Source organism: Mirounga angustirostris, unplaced genomic scaffold (genome assembly GCF_029215605.1).
Source record: "Mirounga angustirostris isolate CCGP_5_RB_7025 unplaced genomic scaffold, mMirAng1.0.hap1 SCAF_17, whole genome shotgun sequence".
Lineage (NCBI taxonomy): Eukaryota > Metazoa > Chordata > Mammalia > Carnivora > Phocidae > Mirounga > Mirounga angustirostris.
Window position 1 is genome coordinate 46,314,910 of NW_026991725.1, and position 21,108 is coordinate 46,336,017.

At 53.2% G+C, this 21,108-nt stretch overlaps 2 protein-coding genes and 1 long non-coding RNA gene across 7 annotated transcripts; 1 reads left to right on the forward strand and 2 right to left on the reverse strand.

Moving 5' to 3' along the window:
- Positions 1-763: 763 nt before the first annotated feature.
- Positions 764-6,119, reverse strand: MIS12 (MIS12 kinetochore complex component). 3 transcript variants are annotated; one of them, XM_045890113.3, is made up of 2 exons: positions 5,982-6,119; positions 764-2,532 (listed from the first exon to the last, which is right to left on the reverse strand). In XM_045890113.3, the coding sequence occupies exon 2, from the start codon at positions 2,490-2,492 to the stop codon at positions 1,875-1,877; it is 618 nt and encodes a 205-aa protein (XP_045746069.1). In that variant the 5' UTR covers positions 2,493-2,532; positions 5,982-6,119; the 3' UTR covers positions 764-1,874. The 3 variants fall into 3 exon arrangements, with proteins under 3 accessions (XP_045746069.1, XP_064438718.1, XP_045746070.1); XM_064582648.1 differs by lacking the exon at positions 5,982-6,119 and adding an exon at positions 5,695-5,719; XM_045890114.3 differs by lacking the exon at positions 5,982-6,119 and adding an exon at positions 2,700-4,224.
- On the forward strand, positions 5,892-16,170 carry DERL2 (derlin 2). 3 transcript variants are annotated; one of them, XR_010408510.1, is made up of 8 exons: positions 5,892-6,524; positions 7,272-7,337; positions 9,310-9,383; positions 10,511-10,604; positions 11,444-11,639; positions 11,894-11,984; positions 12,351-12,544; positions 15,699-16,170. XR_010408510.1 is itself a non-coding variant. In XM_045890098.3 (7 exons), the coding sequence occupies exons 1-7, from the start codon at positions 5,961-5,963 to the stop codon at positions 15,802-15,804; spliced, it is 1,188 nt and encodes a 395-aa protein (XP_045746054.2). In that variant the 5' UTR covers positions 5,893-5,960; the 3' UTR covers positions 15,805-16,170. The 3 variants fall into 3 exon arrangements, 2 of the variants coding, with proteins under 2 accessions (XP_045746054.2, XP_045746053.2); XM_045890098.3 differs by lacking the exon at positions 12,351-12,544 and having other exon boundaries at positions 5,893-6,524; positions 7,275-7,337; XM_045890097.3 differs by lacking the exon at positions 12,351-12,544 and having other exon boundaries at positions 5,896-6,524.
- On the reverse strand, positions 15,699-21,098 carry LOC129046263 (uncharacterized). Its single transcript, XR_010408517.1, has 2 exons — positions 19,033-21,098; positions 15,699-18,906 (listed from the first exon to the last, which is right to left on the reverse strand). It is a non-coding gene; the product is annotated as an uncharacterized LOC129046263 (long non-coding RNA).
- Between the last annotated feature and the right edge of the window lie 10 nt (positions 21,099-21,108).

The window sequence follows — 21,108 nt, forward strand, 5'->3', positions numbered from 1 at the left end:
CTCTGCCTTTGTCTAGTGAAGACACTGGCCACTGGATTTAGGGCCCACCCAGGTAATTCAGGATGCTCCCCTTATCTCTAGATCCTTAATTATTCCTGCAGAAGACCATCTTTTCCAAATAAGGCACAATGACAGGTTCCAGGAATCAGGACGAGGACATGCCTTTGGGGGAATCACCATTTAACCCTCTATAGTATTTTTTTTTTTAAGATTTATTTATTTGAGAGAGAGCGAGCATGCACACACACAGGAGCAGGGGGAGGAGGAGAAGGAGAGAATCTTCAGGCTGACTCCACACCGAGTGCTGAGTCCAACACAGGGCTCGATCCCATGACTGTGAGATCATGATCTGAGTCGAAATCAAATTGGACACTTAACCAACTGAGCCACCCAGGCGCCCCTCTATATGAGATTTTTTTTTTTTTTAAGATTTTATTTATGTATTTGACAGAGAGAGAGAGACACAGCGAGAGAGGGAACACAAGCAGGGGGAGTGGGAGAGGGAGAAGCAGGCTCCCCGCCGAGCAGGGAGCTCGATGCGGGGCCCGATCCCAGGACCCTGGGACCATGACCCGAGCTGAAGGCAGACGCTTAACGACTGAGCCACCCAGGCACCCCTATATGAGATTTTAAATAAGCTACAAACATGGGGAGCCTGGTTTGCTCGGTCGGTGGAGCATGCGACTCTTGGTCTTGGGGTCATGAGTTCAAGCCCCACCTTGGGCGCTGAGGTTACTTAAATAACAGAAAATCAACAACCAAAGCCTTTAAAATATGTGCATTTCATGTACAGGATTGGAAAAAAGACTCTTTGATGATAAACATATTCCAGGTAAACACAGGCATCTTAAATCTATGAATATTTAATTGCAAACATTAATGTCCCAAGTTACTCTTCTGCATAAGGGAGAAACTCCAAATCCTGTTCTTTAAGGAAGACACGGAGAGAAACGCCCTGACTGCTATTCATGCTCTTTCTCTGGGTGACACAACATGTCACATGGATTAATTTCAGAAGAAAATATTAGACTCCACTAAATTTAAGCACAAGACAGCTAAAATTTCCCCACTGTGGGTACTAAATATTTGATGCTTAGGAGTATGAATAAATAATTTAAAAAATATTAGGTACAGGGCAGATTCCAAAACTAACCGAGGCATGAAAAAAATGATATAAATGCCTAGCGGTCAGTTCGTATCAACTTTGTTCTTGGCTCTGTTCCGGGCTTCCCCTTCTACCCCAGTGAGACCTGCCTCTCCTTCGCCCACGGTCTTCCCCTGCTGGGCTCCCCGACGGCGGACTGCTCCACGTCACAGAGAGGTTCTAGTTTAGGAACGAAAACAACTTGCTTGCTCTTTCTCGAAGATCACGTGTATCGTTCTACTCGCTTCTTTCCCTCGGCTGACGTCCCCGTGCAAGACACGCTGGCGGACGAGAGCAGGCAGGCTGAGCTGGCTTCAGTCTCGCAGGGCAGCGGCTGGTTCGTAACGAAGCCACCCACTGCACCTTTTTCTCATTTGATCGCATCCAAGGAGTAAGTCGAAAGGACCAAGTTGCAGAGGACCAAGGAACAGCTTTACAAACATCTCTGACCGGCCAGGGAGACCCTGCCTCTTCAGTCATGGCCCCCAGGGAATTGTTACTGGACCAGGAATCCCGACCCGCTGACGAGAGGTCGCTAGGGAACAGATGCTCCAGAGATTAGTCCAGGGCGTGCGGAGCTACCTCAGCAGAGGACCAAGACAGAGCGAGGTGTGGAGTACAGCAAAGAGCAAACAAAGGAAATCCCGTAAGATGTACAGTTCACTAGAATATCACTGATATAAATCCTTACTATTCTACTTTCTAATGAGCTCCTGTTACTACTTAGAAATTAAGATATTTTCATTCTTTTGCCTTCCTGTTCCACCTTGTCCCTAATAGTCTGGAGCTTTCTGGAGTTCTGGACCAGGAACACCAAGCTCTCCCTAAAATCACTAGTCCCGTGATCTCTGCCGGCATTTTCAAGCTCATCAAACAAAGCCAATGTCTGCTTAAGTTTGGCCTGAACAATTTTTTGTTCCTCTAATTCTGCGAGAAGGGCCTGCTTAGCGCATAATTCAGTCTTATACTTCTCTTGTAGCTGTTCGATTTCTTTCTGGAGAAGATGGAATTCTTCCTCAGTACAGGGGTGCATCTGAGGCTTATCTTCCGGAAGCAAGATGTTTGGGGGAATACGCAGGATCAACTGTAAAAACAGCTGCTCCATTTTGCCAAAAAGGTTATCGAAACGTCCTTTCATGAAGCCAAGAAACTTCTCTGTGCATTTACGAATCTGGACGGGGCTAATCTCACAGCCCGGGATGTCATCCAGCTTCTTCAGAATAACGTGCTCCACGGCCTGCATCACTTCAAACAAGTAGTCCTGAAATGCGATGTAGATCCTCAGCATGCAGGTTTGTGGCGTGAAGCCAAAGAACTGGGCCTCGTAGGTCATTGGATCCACGGACATCTTCGCTTACTTTGCGTGGTTAATTTTCACTGGAAAAAATCTGCCAATGTAAAAAGGAAAAAATTCATCTGGGTAAGAAATCATCTGATGAAAGTGACAAATCCTATTCGAGAGAGCCAGGAAGCAGGCGAACGCAACTCAAGGAGCGTGTGTTTCCTGAAGCCTAATGCTACCCGCAGCCCTCCTCGTCCACAACAGGATACAAACCCTTGGCTCTCTGAGGCTCTTTCCCTCACTTCTCGTTGAAGAGGGCTCTGGCCCAGGGCTCAGTCTCCTGAACTCTGCTATCATCCAGGACCGCTTTCACATTTGGATGGAGGGCCTAAGCAATGCCCGAGAGATGCGGTTTCTTGAGTTTCAATGGCCTTTGTCCTCTGTTCTCACAGCCACCCGGCCACCGCTATTTGTAACCTCTCCCCAAGTGCTCCTTCTTGACCACAACCTTATATGCTGTTCTTCCAACTCCCCTTCATGTACTCATCTATTTTCATTTCCTCCCACTCCCCCATGCCTTCCTTCAGGATCAAGTTCAAACTCTTTCAACAGGCCTTACGTGGGCCTTCATTAACCACCACTCTGTCTTCCTGTTTAAGGAGCGTGGCTGCACAGCAGTGAGTTGATACTTCCTATTTCAGGGCGCTCTATTTCTGGTCCTTTCTTATTCTCCCATCTTTCATCTCCCATACGAACCCACTCTAGCGTTTTAACATGTGCCTTTTCAATCCATCTTTAATTCACCTCGGATAAGTTTTAGGTAGTCTTTTTTGTTAAGAATTTATTTATCTATTTATTTATTTGACAGAGAGAGAGAGAGTGTGCCCAGAATGGCAGGCAGAGGGAGAGGGAGAGCCCGACGCGGGGCTCAATCCCAGGATCCTGGGGTCACGACCAGAGCTGAAGGCAGCTCTTAACCACCTGAGCCACCCGGCGCCCCAGTTTTAGATATTCCTGAAAAAGTTTTGTAGGCAGATGTTTACATTTTTCTTTATGTTTGCAATCACTTCATGTTATCTTATGTCATTGCTTTTGACTGAAGTACTCCGTCAACTTTATCACATGCATCCGCCGCACTCGGCAGGCCCCTTCCTGTGACAGACACTTGGTTTGCTGTCAGCACCTTGCTCCCAGATACAATGTTGTCATGAACACCCTCCCATAATGTCTCCTCAGGGACTTGCAGGCTTTTCACACTGGCAAGGAATTGCTGAGCCATGTGGCTTACTCATACATGATTTTTCTCTAAATACCGCGAAATGTTCTCTGGGGGGAGAAGGCAGGTTAGGCCGACTGACACTCCCCCTTGCAGTATATGAAAATTTCTCAAGTCTTTATCAACACTTGTTATTATTCAACATTCTAATTTTTTTTTTTTAAGATTTTATTTATTTGCGAGAGAGACAATGAGAGACAGAGAGCATGAGAGGGAGGAGGGTCAGAGGGAGAAGCAGACTCCCCGCCAAGCAGGGAGCCCGACGCGGGACTCGATCCCGGGACTCCAGGATCATGACCTGAGCCGAAGGCAGTCGCTTAACCAACTGAGCCACCCAGGCGCCCTCAACATTCTAATTTTTGCTAGGCTGGTAGGTGTTAAAATTGTTTTAGGGTGTTGCTTTTTGAAAACCAAAACCAGGGCTCCTGGGTGGCTCAGTCAGTTAAGTGTTCAACTCCTCGCTTCGGCTCAGGTCATGACTTCTGGGTCGTGAGATCAAGCCCCACCCAGTGTGGAGCCTTCTTAAGATATTCTCTCTTCCTCTGTCCCTGCCCCCCCACCCTTCACGCACTCAGGCACTCTCTTAAAAAAATTAAGTTATGAGAACTTATTTATAAAAAAAAAGAAAGAAAGAAAACCAAAACCATGTATGTACCCCCCCCACACACAGGCTGGACACCAAGGGCTGAACCTACACTCTCCCCATCCCACCTAACCTACTATTTACATTAGTATGACTTTCTTACTCTGGTCTCCCAGAATATTTTCATTGTTCAATGGGATCAACTCTCCAGTGGGAAGAACCCATAATATGTCCGGTAAGATTCTGAAACCCCTGCCTCACCTGTTTCTACCAATCCCGGACTGTAAGTGCAGGACCCCCACCCAATCCTCATCAAGCCCCACGAATGGGAAGATTCAGCTCGGTCTACACCTGCGATTCTCAAACACGTCCCATCTTGCCCTTCATCCCTCCCAGGGCAAGCAACACACTCAGCACTCTATCAACAGGTTGTGAGCGTGACATTTGGGGAGCAGACAGCACTTTACTTTCTTAAGTCATCTCTACACCCAGCGTGGGGCTCTAACTCACAACCCCCCAGCCAGAGTCGCAGGTGCCCCCAGGCAAAGCTATTTTAACGCGGATTTCTCAGATCACTGGTGAAGAAGTCGAGCACCTCCTCCTGCATAGGAGCTCCTCGGGTTTCTCCCTCCGTAAAGAAGTACCCACTCATCCCCGCTAAAGCCCGCTCTCCCCAGCCCTTTACCCGGACCCTCCCTTATCCGCCACCTGATGTCACTCCCTGTTCCAAAGACCTTAAGTGCTTCCTTATAACCGAGCGAATAAAGCCTGACACTCTGCCTGCGGGGACCGAGCTACCTTCCTTCCCCGGTGACGTTCTCCCGCCTTCAAGGAAAGATGCTGCTCTGCGCTCCCGCCAGGACGCCCCCCCAGGGTACTCCCCCCCCAACGCCCTCCCCCCACGCCCTCCCCCTCCCCCCACGCCCTCGCCCTCCCCAGGGTACTCCCCCCCCCAACGCCCTCCCCTCCCCAGGGTACTCCCCCCCAACGCCCTCCCCCTCCCCAGGGTACTCCCCCCCCCAACGCCCTCCCCCCACTCCTTCCCCTCCCCAGGGTACTCCCCCCCCAACGCCCTCCCCCTCCCCAGGGTACTCCCCCCCCAACGCCCTCCCCCTCCCCAGGGTACTCCCCCCCCAACGCCCTCCCCCCACTCCTTCCCCTCCCCAGGGTACTCCCCCCCCAACGCCCTCCCCCTCCCCAGGGTACTCCCCCCCCCAACGCCCTCCCCCCACTCCTTCCCCTCCCCAGGGTACTCCCCCCCCAACGCCCTCCCCCTCCCCAGGGTACTCCCCCCCAACGCCCTCCCCCCACTCCCTCCCCAGGGTACTCTCCCCCCCAACGCCCTCCCCCTCCCCAGGGTATCTTCCCCCCAACTACGCCCCTCCAGCGTCTCCCGCTCCCCAGCGTACCTCCCCCTCAGCCCCCTCCAGCGTCTCCCCCTCCCCGGGTTCCCGCCCACCCCTCCCCCGACGCCGACCCCGACCCCGCCCTTCTTCCGGATGCCCGCCGCAGCCACGCCGGGCGGGGACCGCTTCCGGCGCACCGCCCGCTCCCGTCGGGCCCCGCGGCCCCGCGGCATGCCGGGAGCTCGGGGCGGCGGCGCGCGGCCCGGGCGGCGGGCGCCCGGCGAGGGTGCCGAGCGCAGACCCTCTCCTCCCCGCGGCTCGGAGGGGGGATGCAGCCCCGCGGCCCTTACCCGAGCGGGTGCGAGGGCGACGAAGCCGGCCACGCGCCCGCCTCCCGCCACCGCCTCCAGCCGCCGCCTGCCGCTGCGGAGAGGCGGCGCCGAGCGACGCCGGCCGGGGCGGGGCGCCGTCGTGCTCCTGATTGGCTGGCTGCGCGGGGCCGCCTCGCTCGCGGGCGCCGAGGGGCCGGGCGGGAAGGGCCCGCTGTGGCCGGCGGGGATTGGCGGAGGGCCCCGGGGCGTACACGCCGCTCCCCGGCGTTGGCGGGCTGGTGGGTGGGGCGGCCGGGTGGCCCCGCGGAGGCGCGACTCGTGATTGGCCGGCGCGCCTTCCCTGCGGCTCTGGCGATTGGCGGCTGCCGGGTGCGCGGCGCTGGTTGGGCGGCAGCCGCCCTGGTCCCGCCCCGCCGCCGGGGCTGCCTGGCGGAAGGGGAAGCGGGGGGGGCCGGCGGCGGTGGGAAGATGGCGTACCAGAGCCTCCGGCTGGAGTACCTGCAGATCCCGCCGGTCAGCCGCGCCTACACCACCGCCTGCGTCCTCACCACCGCCGCCGTGGTGAGCAGCTGCAGCGCCAGGCTCTCCGTCCGCGCTGCGCCCCGCCGGGGCCTCGGGGAAGCCCAGAGGGCTTGGCCTCCGGGGTGGGTGGAGGCGTGCGGGGCGCCCGCTGGGGTCCGGGGCGGCCTGTGCGGCGAGCCGGGAAGGCGGTGCTGCCCGCGAGGGCTGGAGGGGCGGGGCTGCGGCTGCTTTCCGAGAGCGGAAGGCCGGGCCCGCAGCAGCTCGGCGCTGTCGAGAAGGCAGGCGCTGGGCGGGTGGGACGGTGGTGACTGGCGGGGAGACGGTCCGCTCCGACGTCGAGGACGGAGGGGGGCAGAGAGTCCGGGTACACAGACTGCCTGGAGGCGCCCAGCCCTGCCGGCGGCGGCGTCTTCAGTCTCGGTTCTCGGGGGGCTGGGTCGCCTCGCACGGCTGCTTGAGGCGGGGGCCGGGCGGCGGGCAGATGCGTGGCCGCCCTTCTCCTTGCCCTGGATCTAGGCTAGCGGCACCTGCCCCCCTTGCCTTCGGGTCAGCATCGGCTCCCGCAGCGTAGAACAGAGTTTTGTCTTGGTGTCAGGCAAGAGGGGTACAGAAGATTGGACGATTCCTGCAGAACCCTTTACCGACCTTTTTGCCTAAGAAGAAGAGCCTTGAAGGGCTCAGCCAGAGTGACTGAGAGTTGGAAGCTGCTAGACCTACTGATCGTTTGTCGTAGATGATGTTCTGTTTGTTGGTCGATTTGCTTTAAGAAGCTCTTTTCTTTTTCAGCAGTTGGAGTTGATCACACCTTTTCAGTTGTACTTCAATCCTGAATTAATCTTTAAACACTTTCAAGTAAGTGGTCCATCACAACCACAGCTCATGTTTCAGTTGTTTAACTTGTTTTTCATACTTTTTGGTAGCAGGTCCTTCCACGTGTTACCAAAAAAGAATTCAGTGGGAATATTTGATTGTCTCATTGTGGGGAGGGGGGGCGGGGAGGGTGGTAATAAAGATGTGATTCTGCATCCTGGTTGGGCTTCAGAATCACCTAGGGAACTTTGAAGAGATTCTCAGGTTCCTCATCATGTACCCAAACCGCAGTCAACCAAGGGTAGGAATTAAGAATCTCTATTTTATTGGTAAAGTTCCCTGCAGGGTTTTAATTAGATGTGTCCAGTTCCTGTATGTAGAAATTACTGGCTCAGAGTTAATATTGTAGTTGGAGAGGAGACTGAACAGCCCAGGGAGAGCCTCAGAGGATGCCCTAGGTTGTCCACGTAACACATCGGTGTTATCACCACCGTCCAGTTCAGAAACTCGACTCTGTTAGTGCTTTTAGATTGATCCGTCTTCCAGGGATCAGATGGTATTAACAGAAGTCCAAAAGACTGACTCCTTAAACAACATGCCAGTTTATTAGATTCTCGTAGGAGCTAGTCCTTTCCAGTAATTAGAATGCTCAAAGAAAGGTGTGTTTTCCTGCTCAGGGATGATCAGATAACCAGTTGGAGGGGGAGGAGGACCAAGAGTCAGTAATTTCCCTCTGTCGAATGTGTGTCATTCACTTTACACCCACTGAGCTCCAGCTTTTGTGTAGCTTCTCAGATTCACCCTCCTCTGTGTCCCCAGGGTATCTGTAAACACTTCCTTTAGAGCATCTCTCGCTTTGTACTTGCACTTGATTAGATGTTTGTCTCCTCGATAAGTTGGGGACTCTCAAATCCTGGAGGCAGTTAGTATGTAGAACTGAATTATTTCACCTTTGTTTCCAATTCTGAAGAACTGAATGATGCACAAGGCAGTCCTGTGGACTCTTGTCACTGCCTTCGTCCTTCACTGCTCACCTGGCCTTTGCTGGGCACTGTAGCTCCATCCAAGCACTGCTTCCTGTTAACATGCTTGGCTCGGTTTTGCCTGGGGTTAAACTCTTGACGACACCATGTATCCGCATTTGGAGCTGGGATTTCCAGGCCTGGATTCAGAGTCTCCCCGTACAAGTTCCCTTGGGCAGGCCGTTTTCACGCTCTCCAAGTGTCCCTATTTCCTCCTGTGTGACATGGGGATGGGAGCACCAGCCTGTGTCTCACGGGGTTATTAGGATCACACGAGATTATAGATTGTGCTAAAACATTTTAAAATGTGAAGTTCTCTCCCATCGTGAGTAGTTGTTTTTATTGTGGGTGTGGATGGGTTGGGTAGGGAAAAGGGTATCAGGGTTTCCAACATGAAAACGAGTGTCCTGGTATCTGCCAATGAGACTAATTATTAGAGCATTAGAGCTTTACTTGTAGGGTGTTGGCTGTTTGCTCAGACTAGAACTTGAATGTTCTAGAATTACTCTTTCCTCTGGATGTTTCTTAGGGACTAATATAGAAACATTTCTTGGCAATTTAAGTGAGACCTCTGGAGTTTCTCTGTGGCCTCTCAAGACTGCTCGTTAGATTCTGACACTAGACACACGAAAGCCCTGGTTTCTGTTCTGCGAATTAACGTCGTCGTCCCATCCAGCTTTTCCCATGATTCGCCTGACCATATGGTCCGGGCTTTTTTTTTTTTTTTAAGACAACGACAATTTCAAGTTTTCTGTCCTATTATTTGCAGATTTCAGGGGCCGAGTGATACCTTTCAGACTTCCAACTGGAAACAGCACAGAAATCCAGTGTCAGATCACGTGCGCCCCACTTTCTGGTTCAGATCATAATGTCGCTTACTCATGGCCTTTCACACCACTGCAACCCCAGGATATGTCTTTTGTCTTAATGTGGAAATGTTTCCTAGTATATTTTACTTAATGTGTCTTTTCTCGATTTTTTTCTTTTAACAGATATGGAGGCTAATCACCAATTTCTTATTTTTTGGTCCAGTGGGATTCAATTTTTTATTTAACATGATTTTTCTGTATCCTTTATCAAGTGGGGTTAGCATAAAACCTGGAGGTTTGCTTAGGGAATACAATGTAAGTTGAAGCTTCTGATGCTGCTGGTTTTGTTACTCTCCTAACTGTGACTTCTGGGTGCTGGGTCCGTGGTAGAGATTAGCTGGTCAGAAAGTCCTGTTTTGAGGGTGTTTGTCGGTTCCTGTTTGTTCTGATGGGAGGTATTCACTCGAAGAATGAGTACACTACTGCCCGTAAATCCCTTACAAATCAGATCGAGGGAGAGCAGTGGATTCTTTGAGGCATATTTGCAACATAACATCAGCAGGTACCCGAATACGGTGATGAGTCCCAGAGTGTCGGCACAGGACTGGGATCGGCTTCCTGGGGACTGGAGAACGTGAGGGCTCCCTGGGTCTTGGTTGCGGGTCCTACTGGCTGGAAAGACCATGCCATATGTCTCCCTGGCAGGCCACTTGCTGCTTGTTGCAAGGGGAAGAGGGATGCTCTGGTCAGGTGGTAATTGGGCCCCCTGAACGGGGCATTCCTCTTCTACGTGACCCTCTGGATTGAGAGGGGAGTTACAGCTCAGCTCGTGTGCAGGAGACGGGGCCTTGTTGGGGTGACAGGATCCCTGCCCGATGGATTCCTGTGTGTCCTGTGAGATACGCCATCCTGGTAAGTTTCTAATAATGAAATATTTTCCTCATGATGCGTCTTTATTAACTGAGGTATAGAAATGCCGAGTCTGCCTGGCCTGCAAAAGTAGATGCTCACGCGAGGCTTCTTGCCGGGCGTTTCTTCCAAGTTGGGCTGTGAAAAAACAAGGGTGGCTCAGGTCGTGGTGGGGCTGTGTCCGGGAAAGACGACCCAGCTTGGAAAGGTTTCCTGAGTCCCTGCAAGCACGTGTGTGCGGCCTCGGGCTTCGCTCCCCAGTCGGGAGCAGTGTGTGTACCGTGGAGCTGGTCTTCACCTCGCCCGAAACGCCGGGTGGAAGGGACATCCCCACACTGCCCCTCGTGGACACGCTCGCGGAAGCGAAGGCTTGGCTTCGAACGGCTAACGCGGAGCCCAGTGTACTGCAGCCATACGTTAAACTTGACTTTCTTCCCACTTGTGTGCTTACCATTTTCTTAACTTGGAACTTAAGATACCGCTACTGTCGAATGCTAGAAGAAGGCTCTTTCCGAGGTCGGACAGCAGACTTTGTATTTATGTTCCTTTTTGGTGGATTCTTAATGACCGTATCCTTCAACAAATAGAGCAAATACGGGAAAACGCTCACGAACACCCTCTGTCTTGCCAAAGGCCTCCAGCTGTCTTCCACAGTCCGCTAGATAAGCTCAGCACACGGATGGGGCGGCCCTCCTGACCGTCGGTGCGGGCACTGTGGCCGCTTCCCAGCCTGCGCTCCGTGACTGCGTCTGAGCCTCGGGGTGGGCGAGTCAGAGGGGCGTTTAGCAGTAACAGGTGGGTCACTGCCACTACTTCAGATGGAGGACTGTCCATCAGATGGAGGACTGTCCATGCGTGTACGGTTGGTTGGTTGGTTTTAGAGAGAGTTTGTTGTTGGGGGGAGGGTGACCTCAGCCAAAACCGAGTCAGACACCTAACGGACTGAGCCACCCCGGGTTCCCCTCGGTGTGTGTACTTTTAAACTAAGTTGGTGAGACATTCGGTCGCTATCGAAACTGATAAATTAGTATAATTTAGACTTGAACGTAGTCTGGTCTGACAAGATGGTTTGGCTCCGGCTGGCTTTACTCACCTCTTAAAGGTGCTAGTGGTGAGTGAAGTTTAATGTAATTATTGACCAAGGAATTATTATATGTTCCAAATAGTTGAGAACTTCATGGAAACAGAATATTACTGGGAAGCAGCTGTAGTCCAGATGTTTTGGCCTACACGCATTTTTGCCTGGTTGCTCTGGGTAATTATTTTCAGGCTTTCTTTTCCTCTAAAGATTAATGATTGTGGGACTTCCCTACCTCAGACCTCTGTTAGAACACAGCCCTTCGTTCTCTTGCTCAGCCTTCCCTGTTACACGTGTGATGTTGAGGTTTTCCTTAACGCTACTTGCTAGCTTTTTGGTTTGTTTGTGAGCTTAGTTTTCCTGGGCCAGGCCTTTACGATCATGCTCGTCTACGTGTGGAGCCGAAGGAACCCGTATGTGCGCATGAACTTCTTCGGCCTTCTCAACTTCCAGGCCCCCTTTCTGCCCTGGGTGCTCATGGGCTTTTCCTTGTTGCTGGGGAACTCGATCATTGTGGACCTCCTGGGTAAGAGTCTTCATTGCTATTGTTCTATTACTTGGCGTGTGAACTTAACTCTGCCACTGATTTTTACATCTGGCACTCACATATGGCTGTCTTGGGATTATTTGGTGGTTATAGGCTCAAAGATTACAATATCCTTTAATTCTGAGTAATTATATTGACATTTCTTCCTAAATGTATGGAATTTATGTTGGCAGATCCACCTGCAGTCAAAATTTTCATCCTCTCCTTCGTTCTTTGTTTCTGGGCGACTCTAGGCATTGCAGTCGGACACATATATTTTTTCTTGGAAGACGTATTTCCCAATCAGCCTGGTGGCATCAGAATTCTGAAAACACCGTCTATTTTGTGAGTATGGACATCAGGTTGCACGTTCCTTGCAGATAACGCGGGCCAGGGTCCGTGATCTGTGTTTCCATGGGGCTCCCATAGCTCCTGGCGCTCGTCGTTCGGGTCAGTCAGTATTCGCAGATTGAGCCACGGGCTGCAGTGGATGAGCATCTGGATTGGGTCGGAGCGGACGGTGCCAGAGTCCTGCAGGAGTGAGCTCCACGAGCTCGGGGTGTCCTGAGGGTGACGTGGCAGGCTGCCCGCTGAGCGCCAGAGCCTGCGGGGTCCCGGAGAGCCGCTGTCTGAGCTTACAGAGGCGAGGTGGTGCAATGGGTGAAACTGACCACAAGGACGTTTCTAGTGGTGGGATTTCTGGCCTTCCAGAAAATAAGAGAAGGAGAGCTAAGCCGTGAGGCAGACTGGGAACCAGGTGTAGGCTGATCCGCTGTGTGACATTAAGAAAGTCCGTCTCCGTCTTGTCCCTCGCTTTCCTGAGAGTGGAGCTTTGGTTTATGGGACCTCTTCCTACTCCAGAAGGTTGTGTCCTTGAGACCTGCTGCATTTAGAAGGAGTAAAATGTGAGTGTTTATTATAAAATGTTGGTTGTCAAATAGTTAAGCAAAGCAGAGAGTACAGCTCTCCATAATCGTCCCACTTAGTGGGAACAGTGGCTGTTATTGTTGACCTTTTGATACATATTCTTCCGTCTTTTGCTGTGTGGGTGCTAAATTTCTAAAAACTCTCGTAAGCTCCTTTTCGATGTCATACGTGGTAATCGTTTTTCCATTACAAATGTCCTACGGAACCACACCAGCACCGCGGACTCCTCCCTTTTACCGATAGATGCCGAATCAGTGCGGCTTTCCTTGGGTGGCACACGTCCGTGACTGTTTGCGACGGCTGCACTCCTGGAAGTGGGATTGCTCTGTTGTTTATTCACGAGTCGCCACCCAGAATGGATGCTCAGGTTGACGTTTCTGCCAGCCACGTAGAGCGTCCCTTTCCCCACAGCCTTGTCCGACATGGGAGGATGGTTTACTTTTTCCTGGGGGGAGAGCTGTAAGATGCCGTCTCGTTTTATGGGTTTGTTTGTTTACGATTTTATGATTTTTTTTTTTGAGATTTTATTTATTTGACACAGAGGGGGAGACACAGCGAGAGAGGGAACACAAGCAGGGGGAGTGGGAGAGGGAGAAGCAGGCTTCCCGCGGAGGAGGGAGCCCGACGCGGGCCTTGACCCCAGGACCCTGGGACCATGACCTGAGCCGAAGGCAGACGCCCAACGACTGAGCCACCCAGGTGCCCCGATTTTACGAATTTTTGGGGGGAAGAATTTCAGACTTACAGAAAATTACAAACCCTTCAAAGGACTTTTTATTCCTTAGGTGTTTGAAAGTAAACTGCCCATCAAATGCCCCATGATCCCCCCCATGAATGTGTATTTTCCATGAAGAAGGACGTTTCCCTACATAGTCACAATCAGGAAAAGCCTGAGTCCTCAGAGCCCAGCCACGCCTGGCCGTTGTTCCAGGAGGCGCTCTTGCAGGAAGAGTCCAGCTCAGGCCCAGGTGTCGCACTGGCTTGTCACGCCTCTTCGTCTCTGCCAGGGTGGAACAGCTCCTGCGTCTCACCTTGCCATCGTGGCCCTCACGTTTCTGTGGATTCTCGGCCCCTTCTGTAGGATGTCCCGCCACTGGGTTTGTCTAGCGTCCCTGACATTGAGCTTCAGGTGTCGTGTCCTTGGCAGGACTGTCAGAGAAGTGACCCCGTGCCCTTCTCCCCACGGCCGCCAGCACCGGGTTTCCGGGCACCGATCTTCACAGTGGCGGTCGTCGCTCTGATGATTAAGGTCACCATACGGCTGCTTCCATCCACCCGTGGGCGTTCAAGAGCCGCCTGTGGTCTCGCACGTAGAGGGGTCTGTGCCGTTTGCTGAGATGCACGTAGCGCCCCCATTCTCACCGACACTGAGGGACCTGACCCTGTGGTCATTGCTCTCTCCACCTATTTAGTGAGCCCCGTGCGTAACCAGCCTCTCATCACGGTGCTGCCCGCCCGCCCCCCGCTCGGACGCCTTCTCGTCCTGCTCTGCCCGCACCCCCGTGGTGGCTGCCCTCTTCAGGGAATGCCCGCCTGAAGCCTCCTCAGGCTTCACCACGCTGCACCAGGCCCGTCCATGGGTGTGCGCCCTACGCCACTGGGATGTCCCTCCAACCCCCGTCCGGCTCGGGGCCACCACGGCTCCACTTCCCTGCTCGCGTGCCCACGTTGTTCTGTCCCGTGCCTGTTCGGGAAGTAGAAGCGGCCTCGCTGTTTAACATGTTTTCTTTCCGTTTTTACAAAAGTGAACGTGTTCATGTTTATTGACCTTTTGGATTTCCTTTTCGAATTGCCTCTTCAGCCCTGTATTTTTCTGCCAGTGTGTGTTTGCTTTTATTGTTAGTTTGTAAGAATTCAAGCAGCTCATGCTGAAGTATAGATGCTTTTCCTGACCCCACTATAAGATAGAAGTTTTTGGATGCATTTCTAACGGTACCAGCCGTGGGCAGTGTCATTAGAAACACGGATCCAGGGGCGCCTGGGTGGCTCAGTTGGTTAAGCGACTGCCTTTGGCTCAGGTCATGATCCTGGAGTCCCGGGATCGAGTCCCGCATCGGGCTCCCTGCTCGGCAGGGAGTCTGCTTCTCCCTCTGACCCTCCTCCCTCTCATGCTCTCTGTCTCTCATTCTCTCTCTCTCTCAAATAAATAAATAAAATCTTAAAAAAAAAAAATAGAAAAGAAGAAAGTTTAAAAAAAAAAAAAAAGGAAACACGGATCCAAAGAGCAGATGCTGTTTTAATGGTCAGTTCTCTAAGGGGAACTTGAATGACCGTCTAACGGGATTTTAAAAGTCTTTTGGACACTGACTGTCCTTTCCTGTGATCTGCATAATTTTTCTTGGAATGACTTGTGAGGTTTTTTTAACTTCAGTTGTGATAAAATCTATGTAACATGAAGTGTGTCCCGTTACGCAGCTCAGATGTGCCATTCCGTAACATTACTGCCCTCACGTTGTGTTTCTGTGGCCCCGTCCATCCTTCAGCTGTCGAGCCTGCCAAAGTGAACTCTGTCCTCAGGAACACGCTCCGTCCCCGCCCCAGCCTCGGCAGTGACGGCACTGCTCCCGGTCCCTCACACGTGGAATCCCGCAGTGTCTGCCCCGTGTCTGGCTGTTGGAGCATGGTGTTCTCAGGGCTCATCCACGATGTCGCGGGAGTCAGAACCTCCTTCCTTTTTAAGGCTGAATACTATCCCGTTGTGTGGATGGACCCTTTTCTTGATCCATCCATCTGCCAGTGGGTACGGGGCGATACCTTGGTTGCGGAGAGACCTTCGTGATAAATTCATGGAAAATCAGGTTACAAAACAATAGTGTGATCTAACTTTTGTTACACACAGAAAAGTTGTGGAAGAATGATGACAACACCCACAGTGATTTCTCTCTGGAGATTAAGGATGTCTGTGTATATTTTGTGTTTTCTCTACAACTAACATGTATTGCTTTCGTAGTTAAAAAAAAAAAAAAAAAATAGTCCTGGAGGTAAAGCATTAACGCAAACATGAAATGATCGTGAAACTTTCTTAGCGCGATGACTTTGTGGTAGGTGGGTGTAATGTTTGTCCTTTGGTGGGGGCTCTGGGGGACCTTCTCGAGGTGACTGCGGGACTAAGTGATCTCTGTTGCCTTTTAGGAAGGCTATTTTTGATACACCAGATGAGGATCCAAATTACAATCCACTACCTGAAGAGCGGCCAGGAGGCTTCGCCTGGGGTGAGGGCCAGCGCCTTGGCGGCTAAAGCGGCCGGTGCCAACCACGAGACCCAGCTGGGAAGGACTCGGTGGCACACCCGTTGGGATTCTTTTAGCCTTTGTGTCATGAAAGTGTGGACGCTTTTGACGGCTTGGCAGGTTTGAACTCCAGAAGCACTTTATGGAATGGTACACTAACGGATCCAAACGCACTCGGAGCGGCCGGTCAGACCGGCCCTGGCAACGTGATCTCTCCGAGCCGGACCGCCGCCAGCCACCACATCCCCACGCGCTCGAGCTCTGGGGACTCATCCAGAGCTCCCTCCTCCTCTTTGATAGATGAGGCCGTGGGTAAATGGAAGTTTCAGAGAGGACACAATAAAACTGAGTTCCATCTCTCTCACTGAACGAAAGCTTTTGTGTGTGATCTTTTGAGTGACCACATGGGTTCTGGCCCTGCTGTGCAGGCCTGGGCTCACAGCAGCTCCGGGCCCGCTGGTCCCAGCCTCACAGCTTTCGACGGGCTTGCGTGCCAGGATGGAAGGCCGTGGCCGATGCGCCGTGGCTGTGCACACAGCTTACTCATGCACGGCACCAGCTCCAGTAGGAAGAAGATGGGCTGGTGGTGTCCAGAGAGCTGTTCTCCGTCTGGGTTTTGCGAAACTGCCAGTTGTCGCATGCAGGGAAAACAGGGCAGGTAGGGTGGCTCTTGCCACGGCAGGGCTAAGGAGGGCCGGCTCAGGGCTCACGTGGCATCTTAGTGACTCTGCTTGTGTTTCTCCATTAAGAACGCTCCAGGGAAAGACACTTCGTGCCCACCCTCCTGGACAACAGATCGGTTTTAGACTTGGGGTGTTGACTTTGGAGCCAGATGAACAGGTACCTGTTAGGCAGGAGTCCGTGGGTCCTGGGCTGGTTTCACATGGGTCATTTTGCTTAATGAAAAGCCCACCAGCTTTTCAGAGCCAAGCACCTGGTTTACCTTCGCCATCAGGTAGAAATTAGACACGGTCCGGAGGAGGAGACACTTGATGCCCGTGATTCCATGAAGATCTGTCCAAATATTAATTTCCCTGGGCCTCGGCAGGTTTGCGCTCAAAGGGTCTAAGTCGTTGAGAGAACCCACAGGCATGAAGTGGACCCCCGTAGGGAAGAGACGGTTGCAGATGGTTTTAGCAAACGGGACGGAGGTGTGGACCGTTTGCCCGGTAGTCGCAGCTTGGGTAAGTGGTAGCTCTTCCAGAGAGAGATTTCCCTCAGAGAGATGAGCATGGGGTTCAGAGTAAGGGGATCGTCGGGGGGACGGGGAAGTAGAAAGTATTTGAATGTCTTCCCATGGCTCGTGTGTAAGTGATGGAAACTAAGACCGATGTTGGACGTGCTGCTGGTCAGTAACTTGGAACACGGGTGTTGCAACTTTATGGAACGTGTTCGTGGGACGGCTTTTTTCTAAGCAATGAAAAAAAAAAGCTTGAAATGCCAATCTGAGAATGTACAATCTTTATGGGATTCTTAAATTTTATCACGTCTTGTCTCTGTTCAAAAAAGCATGAATTTAATTAGGGATTTTTATTGTTTTGTTTTGCTTTTTTATTTTTTATTTTTTTTATTAAGTTCAATTAGCCAACATGTAGTACGTTATTACTTTCTGGTGTAATAATTAGGGTTTTTAAAATGATCTATTTAGGGTCTAGAAATAGGTTTCTCTGGTTTTAAGTAGAGAATGTCTGTACATAGTGATGACAGTAGAACAGGAAACCGATTCGGAATTGGTGGCCTAACTAAATGTGGTCAGTGGTGGGATTTTCATTTCCGTGTTGTTACAGGATGAGGATTCCGAGGATGCCGCTCCTTGCCCCTCGGCCGTGTCCCAGGCAGTGGTGACCCCGATCACCGACCTCCCCACCCGCGAGGCGGGCCCCCGCCGTGATCCCTCACCCTGCGCCGCCTGCCTGGGCGTGAGGAAAGCCCCTTCTCCCCCAGCTCCCCGTCTCCGTCCCGACTCCCTACAGAACACGCTGCTCTTCTGTTGTGCAGTGAGAACTGATAGTCGGGATTTTGTGCGCCGTTTCCCCGACACACCTGGATTCTACCAGTAATACCAGAAGCACACCTGAGTGAGGCAGAGTTTGCTGTTGGAGGAATGTCACAGAGGCTCGTTAAGAGAACGACGGACGAGGACCTCGCATCTCCCTAGGAGACAGATTTTCCATACGTTTTGGTGTGTTTTCTTCACTAGGTATTTCTGTTCGAGTCTCTCTTCCGTGTGTCCTTTCTTCTGTCCCTCCTGTGGGTCCCGCTGCCTTTCCCACCTCGTGTGTGGTCTCTCCCCATGCAGAGCAGAGCGCCAAGCCCTGGGTCTTGGCAGTGAAGCCCCTCTCCCCCCGTGTGGGGCCTGTGGAAACCTGGGGACACTGAGCTGTTGGGTGAGGGGCTCCTGGAATCGTCGCGTCTCCCTGACAGCCGGGCTAGGACAGGTGAGTGCTGTCTGTGTTGCTGGTTGCGACACCGCGGGGTTCTCCATGCTGTAGGACTGTCCCCGAAGCTACTCCCGTTATTTCATGAGTTTGCGTTAAAGTTGTTGAACTTGACACGGACAAGCCCCTTCTCTGCTCCAAAGTCCACGGTGACTTCTTAGCCCCCAAATCCAATGCGTTCTGTTTGTCCCTAGCAGGGAGGGACTGAGGTCTCTTCTTAGACTGGCCCCGTTCCTGGCGCCTCAGGAAGTCCTGACCCTGAGGCCTCCTTCCCGGTCTCTCTCTGGGTCCCTATCAAGCTTCAAGTCTGTACGACACACTCTCACACCAAATGACAAATTGTCTTGCACCGCTCCGGGCTGGTCCACGGACGTGAGTCTTGCCTCCCGCGTGGGAATGCGCGCCCCGGAAGGGGCAGGTCCACATCCCCGAGTCCTGTCTCCACCGCAGTGCCTGGCACGGTGCTGGGCACACGGGTGCTGAACAAACACTCTACTGATCAGCAGACTATTACTGGTATTTTTAACTATACAGGGACTAACGTATGTGCACACACACCCGTACCCAGCGCCTGAGGCTCCGCGTCATCTGAAAGTGGGGTGGGGCCGAAGTGAGCCTGTGGTGCTCCCCCCAGCCGACCCACAACGCCAGCCGGCCACCTGCTGGGAGCTCCTGGGAAGAACAGAAGGTCCAGAGAGTTAAAAATGAAACGTGTCTGACAACTCCCCTCTTGGAAGAAGAGCCCTGACATTCTTGGAATGGTTATCTTACGATCGCCTGCATGGGGAAGCCACTTACCCACAAGAGACTGCCTTCGGAGGGCCCACAGACTTCAGGCTCCTCCCGTGGGGGGTGGGCGACATGCACAACACTGGCTGGGACCTGCCGAGAATTTTAGGCGTCAACACCCCTCCCACAGGGCCGGGAGGCTGCAGCACAGCAGGGTCCCTGGGCCAAAGACGGGGGATGAGTCACCCACGTGTGTGGTTTATTTTGCCTGCACCATTTTTAAAATTGGAGCCAAGGTTTACAATGGACCGATTTCACAGGAAAATCTTCACTTGGGGCTTTTCTTGAAAAAATGGGAAGATCCGGCAATCCCGGGCCTGCCTGGCTGCTACTGTCTAGACGTGACAGCTCGTGGCTGCTTCTCGGGATGGGGCATGGGCTCCTCCAAGAAGCCACTTCCCTCGTTCGTGTTCCGACCTAGACTCTCGCAGTCATGGGCACACGGGTCTCCTCGAGGAGGTTATTCTGGAAAGCACCTGGGGAAAAAGGACGGATGTCCGTCTGTTACAGACGCAAGGTCCACAATCTGAGAGTCAACATTTAGTTATTGCTGTGATGTGAACGTCTGTGTCCCCCCAAAACTCCTACGTCGATGTGATGGTGTTAGGAGGTGGGACCTTCGGGAGGGGCCCTCACGATGAGATGAAGGCCTTATCAAACCGCCGCGGAGAGATCCCTGGTCCCCACCTCACTGTGAGGACAGGGCAGCGAGCAGTAGCCACGAGCCACATGGCAGCCACGCTGGTGCTTCCTGGCCTCCCGGACTGGGAGCAATGCGTGCCCCTCAGCCTGAACAGACTAGTTACTTCCCTTTCAGTTTTGGGCTGCCTTTTTTTTGTTTGTTTCTTTTCTTTCTTTCTTTTTGTGGGTGAGTTGCCTAAGTTAATATTTTGGGGTAGGAAGTGACATGTTGTCAATTCTGAACGCGCATGTGCTATGAATTCAGCATGCACGTTCTCAGCCACCCTTGATGGCCACGCCGCCAGCAACCAGAGGAAAATCATCTCTTCCCTGGAGGAAAGGGGAAGAAGGATTTTTAACAGGCTTACAGACAGGATGAGTTTCCCCCGAGATAGACTTCAGAGGATGCCTTAGTCCTTCAGAGGGTTGAAGCATCCAACGAATTCCCTGGAAATATTTCCCACCACTGTTTGCCACAAACCAGCAGCTGAGCGATCTGGATGCAGGAGGAGACAATTTGCTGGTTTCGTCCTATCTTCCCTGCTGGAGTTTTGAATCTTTTCATTGGTGGGGTGTGTGTGATGGGCCTGGCAGCCTCTGAAGAGTTCTTGGGAGGGGGGGCCAGAGCTGGGAGGGAGCGGGGAGGGAATGGGGGGAAGATCTGGGGAGGTGGGGAGGGAAGGGGGTTGGGAGCTGGGGAGGAGCTGGGGAGGGGACGGGGAGGGGGCAGGGGGAGGGAGCTGGGGGAGGACCTGGGGAGGGAAGAGGGGGGAGATCTGGGGAGGGGGCTGGGGGAGGTGGGGAGGGAAGGGGGTTGGGAGCTGGGGAGGAACCGGGGAGGGGGCTGGGGAGGAAGCGCGGGCCACAGTCCCCGCCGGCCACTGAACCCCTCCCTGCCGGCCTGACCCGCGCAGCCCCGGTCCCGAGAGAACTCGGTTGTCAGCGGCATACCCTCCGAGACCTTCCCCGGCCCTAACAGCGGGGGCGTCCGAGTGACTTTCGGGGATGCCAGGGGCTGGTTCTCGCGGCTCACGTCAGGATCTACCGTTCGGCGTGCACAGAGGGCTAAGCAGTGCCCGCGTCTGCGCGTTCCCCGTTGATTTTACCCTTGCAGAGCGGGTGTTGCTGTGGGCGACGAGGGGAGACGCGTGTTCACCGCGAGGAAACCGTGTTACCAGGACAGTAGAACGGTCTGGAGGAGCGTCAGTATCGCTGGCGGAGGCGTCCGGAACCGAGCCTCCCGCCCCTCACCGTTGTAGCTCCGGCGCTTCCTCCCGGTCGGACCTCGCGGCCCCCTCTTCCGGCCCCCCTCGCGCGCACCGGCCCAGGCCCCCAGTGCACGCCGGGAGCCGTAGTCCTCTGCGGAGGCCGGCGGCGGCGGCGGCCGTGAGGTCATCGGCGGGC

What these genes read in the sequence shown, in the direction of transcription:
- MIS12 (XM_045890113.3), bottom strand. Translation starts at nt 2,492, where the DNA reads ATGTCCGTGGATCCAATGACCTACGAGGCCCAGTTCTTTGGCTTCACG.
- DERL2 (XM_045890097.3), top strand. Translation starts at nt 5,961, where the DNA reads ATGCAGCCCCGCGGCCCTTACCCGAGCGGGTGCGAGGGCGACGAAGCC. An exon ending in TTATTTAACATGATTTTTCT is followed by an intron (nt 9,384 to 10,510) that starts GTATCCTTTATC and finishes TTGGAACTTAAG; the next exon opens with ATACCGCTACTGTCGAATGC. An exon ending in TTGGTGGATTCTTAATGACC is followed by an intron (nt 10,605 to 11,443) that starts GTATCCTTCAAC and finishes GCTACTTGCTAG; the next exon opens with CTTTTTGGTTTGTTTGTGAG.